General features: G+C 40.3%; 1 protein-coding gene across 1 annotated transcript; it reads right to left on the bottom strand.

Moving 5' to 3' along the window:
- Nucleotides 1-2: 2 nt before the first annotated feature.
- xrcc6 (X-ray repair cross complementing 6) lies at nt 3-9,066 on the bottom strand. The gene is made up of 13 exons (XM_088323438.1): nt 8,934-9,066; nt 8,593-8,674; nt 8,407-8,519; nt 8,190-8,331; nt 6,772-7,023; nt 6,526-6,712; nt 6,281-6,467; nt 6,049-6,217; nt 4,113-4,274; nt 2,125-2,254; nt 1,651-1,751; nt 1,465-1,581; nt 3-276 (listed from the first exon to the last, which is right to left on the bottom strand). The coding sequence occupies exons 2-13, from the start codon at nt 8,663-8,665 to the stop codon at nt 80-82; spliced, it is 1,830 nt and encodes a 609-aa protein (XP_088179564.1). The 5' UTR covers nt 8,666-8,674; nt 8,934-9,066; the 3' UTR covers nt 3-79.
- Nucleotides 9,067-13,875: the final 4,809 nt, after the last annotated feature.

The raw sequence follows: 13,875 nt of genomic DNA, 5'->3' as shown, positions 1-13,875 counted from the left end.
CAAGTTTTTTTTTTTTATTGTTGTGAATTGATTTCGGTTACATGACACTGCCTTTTTGTCATGTTATAATTCCAGATCCTCACTCCGCCAGTTTGTCAGTAAGAGCGTCCAAAAGCTCTTGCTTTTTGAGCGCGGTGGTCCGAATGCCGAAGTGCTTGCAGGCTTCCTTGAGCTCGGCGACAGTCATTTTTTTCAGAGTTCCTTTTTGGAGGTGGGCCCTCAGCTCTTCCTCCGAAACTTCCACCTTGGGCTTCTTTTCTGCTGTCCCGTCGGCTCCTGTTTGCAGAAGTGGGTATGTTTACATGCAGAAAACAATCCAACTTTAAACAGTATAGTGCCAGTATTTACGGCGGCTGCGTGGTTAGCAGGGTTCAATTTTGGCGACGGAGTTTGCATGTTTTCCCTGTGCCTGTGTGTGTCCTCTAGGCACTCTAGTTTCCTCCCAAATTTTGAAAACATGCATGTCACGTAATTGGCCGTTACAAATTATCCCTCAACGTGAATGAGCAAGTGAGCTGTCCTGTAACAGGCCAGCCACCAGTTCAGGGTGTGCCCTGCCCACTGCCCGAAGATAGTTCGGCTCCCGCACCCCCGCGACCCTACTGAGGATAAGCGGTGCAGACAATGGATATTGCCAGTATTGTAATCCCTCTTTTATCACGGTTAATGAGAAGCAGATCCCTCACAATAAGTTAAAATCCACAAAGTAGTCCTACCTTTTTTAACATGCACTCTGCCGGCCCCCGCTCACAGTAATAGTCGACCAGGGAAAATGGATTGTGGCCGCACAAGTGCATGTCACATATTTACTCTTGACCCCCTCTCCCAGCAATAGTCAATGTGGGATAATAGATCTTCTCCAAAATAGTGCAGTTAGTTATAGGCGGACCACAATGGTATGCTTCAGTCTCAGCAATAGTCGGTTAGATAAAATAGATCATGGCCACAAACATGCATGCCATTTTAGGTAGGGTGCTTGAATCAATATGGGTTTGGGGATAATGGATAGCGGACGCACAAAAAAAGCCACCAGTCCCGACAAAGGTGCGCTCAGCCGGTCCCTGCTCGCAGCCATTTGCGTCCAGGGATAATGGATCACGGCCACATAAGTGCATTTTATTTTCTAGTGGACATAACATCTAAAAAGATCCGCCAGGCTTGACCAAAATCCTTTCTGCTGGCCAACGCCTGCAGCAATAGGCTACCAGGGATAATGAATTGCGGCCGCACAAATGCAGTTTGTTTTGGGCAGAGAAAAACGAACAAAAACACACATTTGCCTTTTCAGCCCACTTTCAATAAGATTATACCCAAACACATGTATATTGGGTTATTGTTTTGTCTCTAGGCATGTAAACGATTCATTCAGATTGCTTCAGAACTCCAATGTCCCGTGTTTTCCAATGCGCGTAAGCGTAGTCACTAAAACAGATCAACTAGCACGACAAATTACTACAGGATTACCTGCTTTGCGTTTGGTGCCCGCTTTGCTGTCCGGGTTGTAGTCCTCGGGGAAGACAAGATCTTTGAACTCCTGCATTAGAGGGCCCAGCCGGCGGTCCATCTGGTCCACCTTTGGCACTAAATCACAACGCCATTGAAATGAGCTCACGGCTAGTCAGACAATACATTTCTTCAACTTCTTCATACTTATGAGGTCCTCAATGTCCTCTGGCACCACCATGTCCAGAGCCAAGGCCTCCAAGTTCCTATAGTGCTGCTGAATGACCGGATTCTCAAAAGCTTCACTCCTGCATCCAAAAGTGAGAAACAGTTGGTGTGATATGCTGGGTGCATGGTAGGGAAGAGAAGCTTAAAGAGTCATCAACACAGCCCAGAAAATCATTGGCTGCTCTCTGCTAAATCTCAAGGACATTGCAGGCTTGAGATTTAGCAGAGCCATTAGTTAGGACTCCTCTCACCCTGGCACCACCTTTTTGACCTGCCGCCCTCTTACACTATAGGACCTTTGAAATATAGACAGGCTCAGATAATTTCTTCCCTAGAACCATGTCTAATCTCTTTGTGAACAATGCGCACTACTTAGTAATAATGAAATACAATTCTATTATTTTAAATTTCATTTGCATGAAAAACTGCTTACATTTTGTAAAGTACGCCTACCTGTACTTAAAGCGTAGCTTGCGGACGATCTCTCTCATTTTGTCCACCTGCGTGGGGGAAGCGCACGGCGTCTGTGGGGGATCGAGAATGCGCAAATCGTCGGCGTATGGGAGCCAAATGACGTTAAAACCTAGAAAACATTTTTACAGATTAAAAATGAGACCATCACCCTTAAAGTTGGAGTGTCGTTGACGTGTTAGCACGTCATTAAGGATATAATAGCCGACTCCCGATGACGAGGGGACATATCAAGTGTCCAGGCGTCTTTATGAAATGGAAAGTCAGCTATTTCTAATGTTTGTTGCCACATAAGAATCTAGTATTGTGGAAAAGGAGAGTGAAAACTTTCCAGGATACAACTGGAAGCAAATGTTGTGCTATATTTGACCTGAGGAAGAAAGTTTTTAAAGCACTGTTGTTGATGAGATTGCATACAACAAGTACAGGTTTTCTTTTTAATGAAAGAGTCCATGGGACTGTGAAATGGGAATTCAGCTATTGTCTAATGTTGCTTGCATAAAATGGAAGCTTGTAGTGTGTAAAAACAGAGTCAACTCTGCACAACCTTTGAAGGATATACCTGGAAACAATATTGTGCTTTATAGTTTAATTGAGGAACTTTCATAACTACGAATGTTTTGGACACCCCGACTTTCCAAATTTGGTGTTATTGATGAGTGAAATTCTGCCATGTTGAAAGCATTCTAGAAAAAGAGCTTGTATGTATTAGCTTCATTCCAATAAACATAGTTTTTTCTCCTCATGTGTCTTTTTTTCCACCAGAATTTAAAATACAATACTATACAACAGTGTTGAATCATCTTTTTCTCAAGTTCATTTGGAATGAAAGTGGAATAAGGAAGATTGATGCGGTTGAGAAAATGGTTGGATTGCTTTTTTTCGGTCACTTTCTACCACAGAGGAGGGTAGCCCATCTTCCAAAAGTAAATTCAATTCACTTTATTTATCTTTTTGGAACATATTGTTTTGTCAAATGTTTGTTTTTCAGTACAAAACAGTGCAGGTTGCTTGGACGGGCCTTAGACATAACCCACATAAACCTGAAACATACAAAATATAGCACTGAAGCAACTTACGAACAAATTCAACTTACAAACGATCGTCCGGAACGTATCTCGTTTGTTAGGGAAGCGTCTGTATAGCAAATTTTAATAGCCACACAAAATATATTAAAAATAAAAAAACACTTTTAAAATGTTCAAAAAGTTTGTTTATTTGGGGCAAAATTTTTGAACATGACATACATTCCAAATAAGAAAATGATTTATAATATGCTTAAGAATAACATGTCATTGTTATTATTTTTTTTTAACTTTAGTTTATTTACTTGTGTTTGGATTTGTGTGGGTATGTTTGGGGCTTGCGTTGGCAACCTGTGTTGTTTTGAAACTGAAAAATAGGCGCTAAATAAAATAATATGCCCTATAAACGTTACAAAGCAGGCTTAATGATAAAGCATAGTACTGAAAAGACAAAGCTACACATTAGGTGTTTGACATTTTGTGGTCTGTGAAGGCCTTTGAGACTCCTTGTGATTAAGGGCATCGCAAATAAATGAGCATGTTTTTCAACCTTTTTTGAGCCAGGGCACGTTTTTTACATTGAAAAGATTTTGCGGCATAAAATGACACTGAACAGTATGTTTAATTACAATATAATTTATAATACCCCCGGTTTTTACAGCACAGACACCTGCCAATGACATAATATTAGCAGAAAATGATTCATAAATAATTTATAAAATTTTAAATTCTAAAAAGTGACATTGGATAATTTCTCACGGCACACCTGACAATCTCTCACTGCATAGTGTGTCGCAGCACACTGGTTGGAAATCACTGCTCTATAATACAAAAAAAAAAAAATCTTTTTTTTTTTTTGCTGACTTGTACGATCGCACAATCACTCGAATGATTCAGGCAAATTCAGTAAATTGTGAGGTATTTATATTTGCAGTGGCGTTTCACCTGGGGCCGATGTCTGCATCTTTTTCTCATCGACCTCTTCCTGCTGGGGCACCAAGGCCACAAATCGAGGAGGGTAATTCCGGCGGGAAATGCAGCGGCATAGGGCAAAGACATTCTTTTCGATGCACTTGTTCAACAGTGCCGAGAACAGACAGGAGCTTCCTAGTGAGGGAACAACACAGTATAAATGTAACTAGAATTTATGCCAACATGCCTGCTCAGGTTCAAGAAATCATACTTTAAGGGGACACTGTGTATTATTTAGTGCCTCCTAGTGACATTCAGTATTAGTCCAACATCATGATGCTATGCTTACCCAAAAACCTCGCAAAAGAGAGTTGGAATAAAATGGTTTATTTTGGTCACTTTGAGTATCTATAGTTTGTGGTGGTCAAATAATTCACACTGTCCTTTTGAGAATTCTCTTTCATATATAAACGTCTCGGCAGCACGGCGGCGCAGTGGTTAGCGCGTGTGCGGCACAGTTCTAAGGTCTTGGGAACCTCCTGTGTGGGTTCAAATCCAGCTACCGGACTTCCTGTGCGGAGTTTGTATGTTCTCCCCGTGCTTGCGTGGGTTTCCTCCGGGCACTCCGGTTTCCTCCCACATTCCAAAGACATGCATTTCAGGTGGATTGGCCGGTCCAAATTGTCCCTAGGTATGAATGAGCGAGCGAGTTGTCTGTCCCTGTGTGCCCTGCGATTGGCTGGCAACCGGTTCAGGGTGTCCCCTGCCCACTGCCCGATGATTGCTGGGATGGGCTCCAGCACCCCCGCGACCCTACTAAGGATAGGCGGTGCAGATAATGGATGGATGGATATAAACGTCTCATATCATTTTGAAATACATATTTTTTTTCTGCCAATTTTTGTTGGGGCTTTATTTTTCATTTCCCCCCCCCCTGAATATTGTTTGTCTATCTATCTATCTACCCTGGTCATATCCCCTCGAGAGGGGTGACCGACAGCAATGTGATTTAGGGCTATACAAAAATAAAATGACTTGACTTGACAAGCACGTACACAAAAACAAAGAAAATTTAAAAAAGGGAAAAAGTTTCAAAAAAACATATACAAATTTTTTTGGGACCATCGCCAACCCAAATGCCCAAACACCAAAACAAGTTAGGCACCTCGGCACCTAAGTTGGTCATGCTTTCGTCCCTCCAGATGAAACGGGACACAAGAAAGCGGCCATGTCACTCAGGTCAGGGTGACACAACACACTCTTGTGTTCAACAGCAGGACCCGACAGCTTGCGCTGGTTTACCCATGCCGCATCATACGGATGCCCTGCCCATCCCTTATATTTTTTGTAATTACTAAAAATGTATTTTATCTCTTTCATTTTTTTCAGTTTTTTTTAGAATTTTATTTTACTGATTATATTTTTTTTTTTCAGGTTGTCTTAACTTTTTTTTTTACTTTTCACAATTGTTTTTTTTTGTTGTTGTAGTTTTTTTGTTATTATGAAAATTTCCTTCTCCTTTTCCAGAATTATTGTATTATTCTTATTTTCTTACTTTTTTTTTGAACGTTGTCTGCCTTATAAGATGAACAAAATCCGACTTAAAAAATAAATACATATTTTAATATATTTTTTCCACATTTTGCCTTCACTACGGTTAACATTTGCACTACTAAATACACATTTATTGTGTGATTTCTTCACATATTCACAGTCAGATTGAATGTATTTTTAAATATACTATTTTATATGTTTTAATGCACATTAACAGAACACCACTTCAATAAGCTGAATAATTTGAATGTGAAAATTGCATTTGACTGACGACTGGCTTTTAAAAAATTGTAAAAAGTGACTATTAACAATTGCCGCATTACAGACGTTAAGAGATTTTTTTTTAGGAAAAAAATAAATAAAATAACGGATAACTAAAAAATAATTCTAAGAAATGATAACAATCAGCTGATACCTTTGACTTCCCCCTCTTCGGGATAGAGGAAGGCAGCAGGACGAATGTGGTGGTGCAATTTCAGTTTCTCCATGACTTTGAAACCGATCAGAAGCAAACCGGGATCGTCGAACTTCTTGATCGCTTCCACTTCGTCTTTTTCCATCACTATCTTCTTGTCGCCGTAAACCTGCAACAGAAAGGCGCTAGTATTAAATTCTTACATTGTAAAAATTGATTTTCGTTATCCAACCTGGGCTTTCTTGATCTCACTCGGCAGCAGCAGGCTTCCTGTTTGAGTATGAAAGGTGCGACTTTTGCTCCGGACGGGTTCGTTACTTTCCCTGTACAGTTTGATGGCACTGGATTTCCGAGCTGTTACCGCCACTGCGTACATTCCGACCGCCACGTTGACTCCTTCACCAAGGCACAGATTGAGCCTAAAAAGAATAAACATTGGTGGGGAAAATTTGGAGGAAAGAGCAAAATGTGCACTACCTCGCTATTGTTCTCTTCTTCTGCTCTTTGGCCCGCACTCTCTTCTGGAGGTCCTCCAGTTTTTCGCAAGGCTCAAGCTGAAGGCCAAGTTCTCCGTCGTCCTCCGGTGGACTCACAACATCACGGAAGAAGAGAGAGACGTCGAAACCGCCCGGTTTCCTTAAATGCATGAGCTCAATGATGACGCCTGAAACAAAAAGAGAAAAGCTAAAATCTGAACAGAGATTTAGCAAATTTGGTCCTTACCAGTTTCTCTGAGGTCGCTAGCTTGCGTGCGAGCCTGTCGGTCTTTAACACCATCGCCCCCGTGTGGCTGATCCTTGCAAGTGAAGATGAAAAGGCGCTTGTGCCCCAGACGCAGTTTGCAATCCCGGTAAAGGTTGGCGCAGCACCACAGGGCATCGCACAACAATGTTTCGTCACTGCCCATTGTCTCCGCCGCTAACTTGGCACCCTTTTCCCCTCGCAGAGCGTCCACTTCTTGCACTCGTTTTGCACCTACATCAGATGCAACATAGACATTCGCTCAAATGTACCGGTGTATTTACAAGGTACTGCTTGTATACTGGCTTGTATACTGGTAAGTGCATCAGAATTGCAATGACATAATGCCCATTTCTGTGAGCGGGGTCCAGTAGAGCACATTTCTATCCAATTTGGGTGTTCCTTTTTGCCGTTCTGTACACCAAGAAGTGAATTACACTTGTGCGGCCACAATACATAATCCCCAATTGCACATTGCTGTGAGCGGGGACTGGCAGTGCGCACCTATGTCGGGCCTGGCCTCATTTTTTTTGCCCTTATTTCCGCCTAAAATCAACTACAGTTGTGTGGCTGTAATTAATTATCCTCAACGCCATCTTGCTGCTAACGGGCACTGGCACAAGGCATTTATGTTCTGGCCCGCCTAAAATTAGATGCAAGGTTTTGGCCGCTATATTTCCAGTCCACTACTACTGAGAGCAAGGGCCAGCAAGGCTTTTTTTGGGACACTTAATATGTGCCCTTGTGGCCTGCCTTAAATCAACTGCACTGTTTTGGCTCTGATCCATGATCTCCCTAAAATAGCAGAGAGCGATTGCCAAGAGAGCAAATTTCTGTCATGTGTGGCAGCTCTTTTTCCCCATTCTTCCCCCACCCCCCTAAAATGTAAGGCAACCGTGCGGCCGCGATCCAATATTTTGAGTCGACTATTGCTGAGAGCAGTAGTCGGGAGCGCAAATTTCCATCATGCGTGGGCCCTTTTTCTATCATTTCTGCCTAAAATGTATCCCACCCGTGCGGCTGCAATCCCATATACCCGGTCGTCTATTGCTCAGAGTGGTGATCGAGAGAGCAGATTTCTGTCGTGCGTGTGTTCCCCCTGATTCTTTCCACCTAAAGTGTATGGCACCTATGCGGCCGTGAACCATTATCACCAATAGAGCACTGCTGCAAGCAGGGGCCAGCAGAGGGCTAGAGGTTATACTTTGCGGATATTCGCATATCGCGGGGGTGTTTTGGTCCCCAGTACACATTATGGTTTCTCTTTTAAGTCTTTTTATGAAATGTTCATCCCGGAGTTCCACAGTTCCACATATAATCTTGATGTAAACAATGTTCACTGTGTTGTTATCAATGGCAACATAGAAAATTCTAACAATTTTAAGTCAAAATCTTCTTACCAAGCTCGCTCAGGTTGTGGTAGACGTAAACGTGCTTAAAAGAGTTTGTCGGATCTTTGCTGTGCTCAGTGCCGTAAAAAACCAAGGCTACCAAGTCAGTGGGGCTGCTTATGATCTTCCTGGTGTAAACGCTGCGCACAACCTGAAATAAACAAAAAAAAAATTGAGAGGCTGAAGTCAGCAGGGCAGAAACAGACTGCGCGCAGGAATGACTTACTTGCATGGTCATGTCAAAATTGGACTGCTCCCCATCTTCTCCTTTGATGAACATTTCTTTGGATGCATCCACCAAAAAAACCAAACAGTCTCTCCCCACGACTTTGTAATATTCTGAAAAAAAGTTATTTAAAAAAAAAAAAATTCAGTGAACTTCAAAGATGAAAAGTAAGTTCAAGAAAAGTACCTTCTTCTTGGTCTGCTTCCTCTTGTCCATCGCCCTGGTCCTCATTCCGGAAGTAGGCGTTCCAATCTGCCATTGTCGACGTCTGAGCATTGTTTGAAAACGACAAAATACAAGTTATACAGATCCTTAAAGTTACTTGGGATAAAGGTTCATACCTATTGATCGTGCATTTTACTTAAAAGTCAAATGTGGGATGGTAACGTGACGAATCAGGTCCATTCAAAGTATGCTAGCTTAGCTACTCGCTTTGTTCACATTTAGAAGCAATTCATTTTACTAGTGCACATAATCTATTAGATTTACTAACGTAAATAGTTGTGCAGGACAGGGAAGTCACTTACCAATTTAGGAGAAAAGATGTGAAGTGAATTTCAGAGTCCAAACTATCGTTGAGAGGGCTAGCACTCGCGCCTCGTCGTCAATTGGTCAGCTTTTGCTCGTGTAAGAAAGACACCAATCATATTGCAAGGTTGTATTCTCGGGGGCGTTTCAATAAGTAGTTTCTTGCCCTGATGATTTATTTATTTTTATTATTTTTTTAAATTTTGTATTTTTAAAACTATGTCACCTTTGCTTTTGTTTAACCTTTTTTATTGTTGAAAATATGAACCATTAAAGCACCGCATGTTGTTACAATCAATTGCCTGCCAATTCACAAACAAAGGACTGAGTAATGCATTATTCTATAATTCATAATAAGAAATTTGTATTATGAAATTTTAAACTTACTGAATTTGGTGTACATTCTTTAAACAAACTATTACGGCTTTTGCCAATTGGCTTCCCCCAAATAGTATTTATAATAGTAAATCAAGTATTATTGTGTTTAATTATAATCCATCTATCCATCTATCTATCTATCTATCTATCTATCTATCTATCTATCTATCTATCTATCTATCTATCTATCTATCTATCTATCTATCTATCTATCTATCTATCTATCTATCTATCTATCTATCTATCTATCTATCTATCTATCTATCTATCTATCTATCCATCTATCTATCTATCTATCTATCTATCTATCTATCTATCTATCTATCTATCTATCTATCTATCTATCTATCTATCTATCTATCTATCTATCTATCTATCTATCTATCTATCTATCTATCTATCTATCTATCTATCTATCTTAGATCGGAATGACATATTTTTGTATTTGTTATTTTATTTTTATTTTAACTTTGTGTGTGTGTCCGTGTATTTGGCGTATTTTCTCATTGTACATTGAATAGTTTTATTCAATACTGAGTCGCAGTTCGTCTGAAAAGGGCTGTACAAATAAATTTTGACTTGAAATTCAAAATAAAAATTAAATTTTCGTTGCCAAGTCCTGCAATATTAAAAATAGCCACAAGAGAGCACTAGTGACACTTAACAAGACTCACGGTGAATTTTCAAATTAACGATATGGAGAAGCTGGGGATTGAACCCAAAACCTCGTATATAATAAGCATGCGCTCTATCAATAGCTACATCCTCTTTTCACGGCATTTTAGCTTTTTTTTCTACAAACGATGGCTTTGTCTTCCCGAGAACTACCAAAGTACGCTTTGAATCTTTAATCATCTGTTTTATAAAAGAAAGTTGCATTGTTTGAAAACAACATTGTTTGTGCATCTGCTTCACATTTTTTTATATTTTACCGGAACATTTGCTGCACTCTAAAACAAAAGTTAATTTCCCCCCTTTTCTTCTACTGTATAAACATTTTTGCATAATGTACACATTTGCTAGTGCATGTTAACAGTCGCGATCTTGAGAACGTTTCATTGTTTGGACAATCTGTTCACAATTTTATTCCATAATATAAATGGCGCCACTGCTATATTGTCATAAAAGCCACACAAATACTGTGAGAGTGACACATACTCCGTGATACCTTGGTAATCAAACAATTGTACAGTAGTTTAGAAATATTCCGAACACACCCGAATACACTCGGATATACCCGAACACACCCGAACCTAAGACCGAATGAGATGAGCGGCCATCTTGGCAACTCGGGCATCAATTTGAGTGAGACATGTCAATTCCACAACACGTGTTGAGATTTTTTTTGTGATATAGTGTGTTTTTTCGCCCTTTTTGCCTATAATAATGGGTCCCAATAAAGTTGCAGATAAGAGACACAAAAGAGGACAAATGAGAGAAGAAATATTGAGTTAAAGAAGGAAATTATCGCAAAGTTCAAGAAAGGTGGACAAGTGTCAACCATCGAACTCTTCAAAGGTACAGTTAAATGTTTCAATTTTTCACACATTATTGTGTTCGTCCTTTATTATCTATACAATTAGATAATTATTGTTGTTTAAATACACATTTTATTGATATTTTCTGGTATTTTGGAATGCTTGAAATGTATGACTATAAATGCAAATACTTGTTATGGGAACAAATGTTATGCTACTCAAACAATTTAATGTCGGAACACCCAAATGGATTACAATTGAGTACCAAGGTATCTCTGTAGTACCAAAGGCCTACTCAATGTGTGCAACATATTTGATGGTACAACACAAAAAATAAACTCAGTTTGACTCACACATCAAATATAATACATTGTTCTAAACAAACATAGCAAAAAGCCCTTTTCCGAATAAATACTGTAGGTACGAAGTTTACCAACGCTTCAATTTTGTAGACAAAGATGTTTAAAAAAAAAGACAACAGGAAGAAGAGGTAAACAAAATGGAAGATTGACATGTTTTAAATAGAGAAACAGCTATTGCATAAAAAAATCGTTTTTTTAAATGACAGTGTGTAATATTTGCCTACTAGATGTCACTGTAATGTTTTATGCAAACGGAAACAGGGGCTAAAAAAGCAGAAGGTAAAATACCAACTACCGAGACTCGAAGTGAACAAAACGCAGCGTTTTACTTTATTCTTTTGCCCAGCCTTTTGTACAGGTGTTTGAAATATTTGAAAATGCTTAAATTGTAATATAGCATTTTATAGCTTATAGAAAAAAGGAGTAAAGTGGTTTAATTTTGGGTGAAGTGCTTGTCATTGCATTTCTTCTTCCATCGTGGCCAACGGCAGCTGACATTAGTTTATATGGTGTTGTCATGTGTAGCGTTATCGCCCCCTTTGCGTCACACCCAAGAGGACAGGTAAAGGGACCAAGATTCCTAGTACTGGAGAAATTGCCTTTAAAATTGCTGAAAAAGTGCTTGAATTTGGCCATGAGAAAGCTGTACTAACCGTGCTTTTTGAGTACCCGTAGCAGCAATTATGAAGCTTCCTTTAGGTTAGGTTTATCTTTTGTAGAATAAATGGTTATTTTTAGACCTACTATTTGAATAAATATGTGTATATAATAGTTATTTTTGTGCTTGATATTCATAGGAACTGTAGAAAATTTGGAACTGTTTATCTAGCTGCCGCTGTCTCCTAGCTTGTGTCATCATTGTAGTCTCAGTCAGCTCATTCATGATGTTTATGCAAGTATGTGCATTTCTTTTACGCAATCTAAAAAAATATTTTGTCAACTTTCTTGGGGTTTGGTTTGGCGTTTGCGCTCTACTTAAAGCAGGCTGTTTCTTACTTTCATTATTTTACTGCTACACTAACAAATATAAACAAAACAAAACCCTGGTGTCACTCCAGCACTCCCCTAACCCCACATTCCACATACCTAATGTGTTCCGCCTTGGACGGCTTCACTAAAAGTAAGATAAGTGGATGGGCTCAGTCAAAACTAGGTTCTCTTAGAACTCATATGGCCATTTTTGACACATAACCTACTTAAGTGTATGTAACTTCAAAACATTTTACTTGCTCAAGCCATTTTCTGAAATCATCATTACAGCTTTTTTTGCGCGTGCAAGTATAAACTCTTCCTTTTTCGGTGATTTTGGGGTTTGGGTTGGCATTTGGACTGCATTTGAAATAGTCCTTTTTTACTTTCATCATTTTCATCCTGGAATAAAAGTAAACTGTGACCACTCAGGTGAAATTTGGTTGGTCATATTACTCAAATTGTTTTTTACCACCTGGAGGCGCTAAATAATTCACAAAGGGACTGCGTGTAATATTTAGTGCCTCCTAGTGGTACAAAAAACCTACACTCAGTTAAAAAAAAACAGAAAACATTGATTTGAAAACTCTTAGACAAAAATCATAGAATTTTGTATTTCTTTGAGATAAGGGAATCCTTACATTGGATCAAGCTGCTACGCAGTGAACATTTAGCACTGGTTTTCGTTCACATTAGATAACAGTGCCTTCTAGATGTTAAATATGACACACTGTACCTTTAAGGTTGAAACGGGCAATTGCAGCCAACAAGTTCATTATTTGTTTGTCATCTCCACTATTTCACATTTATTTATTTAACTCATTCCGCTGCAATGTCTCTTGCTGTCCAGGCTTTTGTTGTTGTTTTCTTGCCCCTGGCCTGCAAACGCCAGCTTGCATTTTTCCACGATGGCGCCCGTAGCGTCCTCGCAGGTCCACGCTTTCTCTGGTTCTGACCCGCAAGTCGCAGAGTGAGAAACTCCGTTCGCCAGTGACTCGAAAACAGAGTTTGTTTGTTTTCCTTTTTGTCCTCGTCTTTTCTAAAGCGTCCTGGCCTCTGGCCATGAGGGCCGGCTCGTTCCTCTCCCCCATAGTTGAGGACCAAGTTGACGTGATGTTGGCATTGTACTCCCCCATCGAGTTAATGCCCCCTCGAGGCCGCTTTCCCTTCGATGCATGCTCGGCCTGATGGCACCAGAAGCGAAACGCCGCATAGTGAAGCAGGGATGGGGATATTTAAGCTAATTTAATAAATAGTAGAGTTCTTATTTTACAATATTTGGTTGGCGGTATCCCTCAACCACTAGGGTTGTAGGTGCCTCTATTCCTGTTGTGTGTCTTTGGCAAGTACAGCCTGGTGGCACCCATCCCTCTTCAGGCCAACATAGTAAAATAAACAAATAAATAAATTCAAGTAAAGTAGGAACCTCCTGCGTGGGTTCAAATCCAGCTCCCGACCTTACTGTGCGGAGTTTGTATGTTCTCCCCGTGCTTGCGTGGGTTTCCTCCGGGCACTCCGGTTTCTTCCCACATTCCAAAGACATGCATTTCAGGTGAATTGGCCGGTCCAAATTGTCCCTAGGTGTGACTGAGCGAGTGAGTTGTCTGTCCCCGTGTGCCCTGCGATTGGCTGGCAACCAGTTCAGGGTGTCCCCTGCCCACTGCCCGATGATTGCTGGGATGGGCTCCAGCACCCCCGCGACCCTACTGAGGATAAGCGGTGCAGCTGATGAGATGGGAGATGAGATAAATTCA

This window comes from Urocampus carinirostris, chromosome 19 (genome assembly GCF_059441175.1).
Source record: "Urocampus carinirostris isolate Australia breed hairy pipefish chromosome 19, RoL_Ucar_1.0, whole genome shotgun sequence".
In the NCBI taxonomy this organism is placed as follows: domain Eukaryota; kingdom Metazoa; phylum Chordata; class Actinopteri; order Syngnathiformes; family Syngnathidae; genus Urocampus; species Urocampus carinirostris.
The sequence above is the reverse complement of the archived record's forward strand: the minus strand, read 5'-3'. Positions and strand labels throughout refer to the sequence as shown.